This window comes from Sinocyclocheilus anshuiensis, unplaced genomic scaffold, assembly GCF_001515605.1.
Source record: "Sinocyclocheilus anshuiensis isolate Anshui unplaced genomic scaffold, SAMN03320099.WGS_v1.1 scaffold455, whole genome shotgun sequence".
Taxonomy (NCBI): domain Eukaryota; kingdom Metazoa; phylum Chordata; class Actinopteri; order Cypriniformes; family Cyprinidae; genus Sinocyclocheilus; species Sinocyclocheilus anshuiensis.
The window spans coordinates 350,777-357,252 of NW_015552560.1; the positions used below are offsets into that span (position 1 = coordinate 350,777).

At 41.6% G+C, this 6,476-nt stretch overlaps 1 protein-coding gene across 1 annotated transcript in view; it reads right to left on the reverse strand.

Annotated features, from left to right (window-relative positions):
* LOC107664695 (brefeldin A-inhibited guanine nucleotide-exchange protein 3-like) overlaps window positions 1–6,476 on the reverse strand; it is a 67,978-nt gene that overhangs the window by 32,374 nt on the left and 29,128 nt on the right. Inside the window, exons 11-14 of the mRNA XM_016455336.1 lie at window positions 3,415–3,527; window positions 2,159–3,111; window positions 405–571; window positions 141–306 (exon numbers count right to left, since the gene is read on the reverse strand). Of these exons, the coding sequence (XP_016310822.1) occupies window positions 141–306; window positions 405–571; window positions 2,159–3,111; window positions 3,415–3,527 (1,399 nt within the window). The remainder of the gene's footprint in view (window positions 1–140; window positions 307–404; window positions 572–2,158; window positions 3,112–3,414; window positions 3,528–6,476) is intronic.

Below are 6,476 nucleotides of genomic sequence, written 5' to 3' on the forward strand. Positions count from 1 at the left end.
TTTTCATATCGTCCTATCGTCAGCCTGTGAGATCGCCGATACACTATATTATCATGCTAATTTATTTAATTATTAATTTACCTAGTTGCACAAACCTACATCTGAGACCTCTATGTTGATTTCACACAAAGGAGTATTACCGGTGAGCATGGTGATGAGAGGTAAGGACTGCTCCTCAGCGGAGCCCCAGTACCCCACCTCTGCCAACAGGTTTCTGTCCAACACCTGGTTGTAGAGCTCCTCGATCCAGGCCTGAGATAGAACCACCAGAATGCCACTGCTCTGGATCTGCCACACAAACTCTTTCTGCACACAGAGATGCAGCTCATTCAACACCACCATCAGATTGTGCGGGCAGAGACTGGATCAGAAATGACGTTTATGGTAAAATAATGCAGGAATACCAAAGACACCAGAGCACATGTGGGTTTCCTGTGGTAGTAGTCACAGCAGCACAGTTTGAGGTTGAGCAGTAGAGCATAATAGGAAACCAGGTACAATCCATCTGCATTCATCAGAGCCTGACAACTCAGGTTTTTACTGCCCTCGAAACCTGGAGAATGAACCCCGCCTATAAGACCACAGAATAACATCACATTATCTTCAACTGCACATATACAAACGTCTTAACAGTAAACTTAAAGTGTCTCTAAAATTTGAAAGTCTGATCTGATGCATGTGGACAACAGTATTTAGTTTCTGTGTTTAGAGCATGTGAACAAGTTAATAGTATATGACCATGAAACATTAGTAGTTCCAAATTGATGACTTTCATTTATCTTCGAGCATACAAATACAGAGTTCTGGCATGAAACTCTAGATGGTGCAGTACCATAAGTCTAACTCAATCTGACCTAATGACATCATTATCACATGGCACTGCTGGTTGGTTCTCTCCTGTATCGGAGAATATTTGAAATATTCAAATATTTGACTATTGCTTGCCGTAGCAGCTGCAGCTTGCTTCAGAAACCCTCCACCTTCCCCAGCTCCACCTGTATTGATCTGCTACGAGGTGATCATGTATGCTATATGGGGGTTATTTCATGTGCTATATTTGCAGCAGCAATATTTCTTACATGCTCACAGCAGCATGTTGTGGATGTATTGGCAGTAGCAAGTCTTGGTACTTGCTCTGCCGCAGCAGCAGCAGCAGTGTAGCAGATCTATTCTGCCAAGACCAAATACATTAACAATGTCATGTACATTACCATGCCAATCCCTCCGAGAGTTGTCATTAAAGAAATAAATATATTTTAATGAAATCTGAGAGATTTCTGTCCCTCCACTGAAAGTACATTCCACCAAGTACATTCAAGTTCAGAAACAGATTGTACACGTTGGATTTTCCATTTACCCATCTTGAAGTGCTCTATGTATATCCGTTGATCAATGTATTCATTGATCAATATGTGCATAAAACCTTTATATGATGAACAGAGTTCATCTAGGCTTTTAGATGAAATCTCTTTATCATATAAAGCAAATATGTCTCTTCAGAAGATTAACCGATTAATTCTCTTTTTGAAGCTGAAGTTTTGGTGGAATGGACTTTCAGTGGAGGGACAGAAATCTCTTATGTTTCATTAAAAATATCTTCTTTTGTGTTCTGAAGATGATCAAAAGTCTTATGGGTTTGGAACATGAGGGTGAGTAAATGATGACAGAATTTTTCATTTTTGGGTGAATTACGGGGGGATTTCACCAAACAGTTACACCATTTTAGTATTCATAAATTAGCTTGGTTGAAAAAAAACCCTGACATTTGGCCATATTGAGATTATTGGCATTGCCTGATAACCTACCAATAACCTGTGTTTTGTTTTCAAATATTCACAGTGAATATCATTTTAAAAAAAGTTTCAACAAATGTGTCTATATCTCATTTTCTGTAATCAAATTCTTTTTTAGCCTACTGTATAACAGGGGTGTTTAAACCTGCTCTTGGAGGGCTAACGTTTTCCAACTTGCCCCAACACAACTTCCTGGACATTTCTAGTCAGCCTGAACATATTGACTAGCTGGACCAGGTGTGTTTAATTGGAACTAGAGATAAACTCTGCAAGATAGTCCAGACAGTCCTCCAGGAACAGGGCTGGACACCTATAAAATAAGCAGACTATCAGTTCATTCTTGTATACAACATCGCTCAAGTTACCTGCTTGCAGTCCTGAACAGAAGGTGGATGAGAAGTTCTGCAGGGACACGTCTACATCCGTGGTGCTGTGCAGTCCCAGCAGGCGTGGCAGCAGCGCAGCTAGAGACTGCACAAAGAGACGGGCACTCTGTTGGTCCGCTTCCTGGTTCTTCAGCAGTTTTAGGGACAGAGCAGCCGTCCGTAGCGTATGGTGCCTGGGACATTCCCGTGGCGTCTGCTCCTCGTCAGCGAGAGAGCAGTTGTCAGAGCCCATATCGGACATGTCGGAGCGTCCCGAGTCCTTTTCTGCAGCCATGGAGTACTGGTCGCATGAATCGAACTCTGTTCGTGACAGCTCCTGCTCGTCCGCACTGAAGTTGCTTTCGCTGTAGCGTGAGCCGTGCGAGCGTGTCCAAGACTCCACAGACAGGAAGTTGGTGATGTCAGGGTAGGCCAGGCCATGACTGCGCTGCACTACATCAGGAGGCGCCATACTGGACGGGGCTTCTGGGGCGCCATTCTCTCGTACACATTCTGGTAGATCCGGGCGAGCTCTCGCCGCGGCTCCACAGGTAGAAGGTGACGGCAGGCGCGGTTCCTCCCCGCAGTCCTCTGGAGTGGTCTGACCCAAGTCCCCCTCCAATGTGGTCTGTCCTGTTATGGTGGTGACTCTGATGCTGATGTCAGGGCTGTGTTCAGTGATGCTGGTCTCCCAGGTGGCATTCTCAGAAGAAAGCACACGCTGCTGCCAGTGGAAGTCAGCTTCGTTGAGTTCTACAGACTCACGCATAGACTCAACCCCTTCCTTGAGCTCATCCAATCGCCGCAGCAGCATGCGGGACTGGTCTTGCTGCAGGCCACACCCCTGACTGAGCTCATCTAAAGCACCCAACAGGGCACTAGCACAGGAGACAGAAGAGAAGCAGGCCTCAATCCCGCCCTTCATGCACGCTTCTGTTATGCCATCCATTACCCTGAGAAAATAGGAAAGATGCTGATACTGATTGGTCAAATTTGCTTATCAAGGAACAGTGCCCGCAGACTTAAGGCATCCTTTTAAGGCTAATCCACACTGTAGTGTCATATGCCAATAAACATGTTCGTCAGTATTTTTCAGATCAATGTGTTACCCGTCACGGTCAGTGCTACCTTTTGGGTTTGCCGGGTAATGGAATGTCTAAATAATCTGGTTTCTGCGTTGGTCGTCATATGTTTGTGTAGTGTGAATTAGCCTTTAAATGTCTGAATGTCATTGAATAAGAAACAAAATATCTTACAGTTTGAGAAGATCAAGATGTGACTTCCTTTTTGAGAAAGACCGCTTTCTTGTCTCAGGCTCAATGACGCATGGACCAGCCAGGTCAAACAAGCGCTGCGGGCTTCCCACAATCTCGGGGGGAAGCGAGGGGAATAACAGCATGTTTATTAGTACAGAAAAGACTGAGTACTCAAGGGGGCAGTAGTGTTTTTTTCATGTCTGTGGCATCAAATAAAAAGCTTTTAAAATTCAGCTGTGCGTGAAATTGAGTTTGCATAGCCAGAAGCGTTTGAAATAATGTATATGCAGGGGTGGGAAGTAACGCAATACATGTGACTTAGTTACGTATTTAAAATACAAAATATGAGTAAATGTATTTCATTACAGTTACATTTTAATTGTGTGGTAATTAAATTAGTTATATCCGAAAAGTACTTTAGATTATCAAAGTGATTACTTTGAAGTTTAATTTTTAAAATATTAATTTATATTAATTTATTACATTTAAACATGAATGTAAACTGTAATCGGCAATTATAGGGATAGTTCACCCAAAAATGAAAATTTGATGTTTATCTGCTTACCCCCAGGGCATCCAAGATGTAGGTGACTGTTTCTTCAGTAGAACACAAACGAAGATTTTTAACACAAACCGTTGCAGTCTGTCAGTCTTATATTGGAGGTGAATGGGAATCACGGCTTTGAGAGTAAAAAAAAACATACACAAACAAAACCAAATTAAACCCTGCAGCTCGTGACGATACATTGATGTGTAAAGACACAAAACGATCGGTCTGTGCAAGAAACTGAACAGTATTTACATCGTTTTTTTACCTCTGATTCACACAATGTCCGAACTGTTCAAACTCTCCTGAGCGGTGGCGCGTCCTCTTGAGCGCATTCACAACAGCAGGCACGTGCCAGGACCATTGACACTCTATCTACAATCTCAATTAGGAGTGTCAATGGTCCACTTGAGAGATAGGTGGCGGTAATGCACTTATAAGTCTGCGATCCACCGTAAAGCAAGAAGAAGAAGACGCCTCACGCGCCTGCTGTTGAGAACGCGCTCAGGAGTACGCGCCGCTGCTCAGGAGAGTTCGAACAGTTCGGATGCCCTGGGGGTAAGCAGATAAACATCAAATTTTCATTTTTGGGTGAACTATCCCTTTAATGCAAACAGCAATTGTTGATTCTCTGACACTCTGCAAAAGCATCCTAAGCTACGGTTCTGCTCATACGTTTCATATCCCTTGCAGAATATGCAACATTTTAATAATTTTAACAAAATAAGGGTATCATAAAAATTGCACGTTATTTTTATTCAGAACTGTCCTTAATAAGCTATTTCACATAACATTTGTAGATGCAAAGATTAACCATACAAGTACTTGCACTTTTGCACTTCTTTGTACATATTTTTGTGACCTCTGAGCAATAAATGGAATAAGCCTTTTGAGCTGTATTTGGACGAGTGCGGATCTCTTTCATCTTTGCATCTTTGTATTTTTTGGATCTACGCACCTTATGTTTTTTGCCTACTGGATTTTTGGACAAGTGTTTGGCGCTACGACCTTTTTTGTGGAACATAACATATGTATACATATACTACACAAGATTGCTTAACTATCAGGTCCCTTGTTTGTCCTGAGCAGTTAAACTGCCCATTGTTCTTGGGCAGTTTAAATACTTTTTTTAAGACTATATTTTTACTAGTTTAATAATTACATGTTTTAAAGTACAAAGTACAATTTATCCTGTTCATCGAAAAAAAAAAAAAGAAAAAAAAAAGGTTTAGATCAAAAAGTTCACATACCCCTGCTCTTAAAGCATCAGTATTTTTTTAAGAGTGCCTGCATTTTTTCATTCAAGAAATATTGTGGAAAACTGATGTTGTTAAAAATAACATGTAATAAACCAAGCCCTATGTTTTGTGGATTTCTTTTTTTTCTGGAGGACCCTTTGGTTTACATGCCTTATTAGTATTCCAAAGTATTCAAAAGTAATTAGATTAAGTTACAAAACTTGTGCAATCTAACAAATCATGTTTTAAAGCATGCATTTTGTAATCTGTAGTGAAATACATTTTAAAATGAACCTTCTCAGCCCTGTGTATATACATAGAGTATGTTTCACCACATAATAAAAAAAAAAAAGACAATCAAAAAAGTCTGAAGAGTTTTTATATTTAGATCATTGTCATGGAAGCGATGTTCCCTTTCAGTCGGTCACTACGTGTCACGTCGTGACCGACGAATTGGGATCTCGCTTCGAGAGACCAATCTACTTCAAGTGTAACTAAACGAGCCAATGCACATTGGCATGCAATTATTGCATGCAATGCATACCAGCTTTTCGCTTCGGAGCCAAGCAACAACACCGTTCTGCTCCATCCAAGTGTCTTCAGTGAGCTACGAGTTCAACGTGCTCTTGGAAGCTTCTGGTGTTGGCAGACGGTGCTTCAGCGGTGGTCGTTCCTGTGTCAAATGGGTTGCGCACTTCAGGCTGCACTGCCCCCTGTTGTGCTGCAAGCGGCCATTTCCCCTGTGCGCCTCCGCACTAAAAGAGCATTTACATTTACATTTACATTTAGTCATTTTGCAGACGCTTTTATCCAAAGCGACTTACAATTTGGGGATATATAAAGCGATTCTTCTTAAAGAGGCAAACAGATACAGGAAGTGCTTGTAATACCAAGTTTCTAGACATTGTTCAAATAAGTACAAGCTAGAAAGAGAAGCAATAAATAAAGAGAGAGAATTTATTTTTATTTTATTTATTTTTTTTATAATGATGATGATGAAGTCAAGTAGCTTCGAAAGAGATGAGTTTTCAGCTGTCGCTTGAAAATTGTCAGGGATTCAGCATTCCGGATAGGGGTGGGAAGATCGTTCCACCAGCCAGTAATGGTGAACGAGAATGTTCTGGAAAGTGATTTTGAGCCTCTCTGTGATGGTACCACGAGGCGTCGCTCACTAGCGGATCTCAGACTTCTGGAGGGGATGTAGATTCGTAGTAGTGAGTGGAAGTAGGCGGGTGCTGAGCCTGTGGCTGTTCTATATGCAAGCATCAATGTCTTGA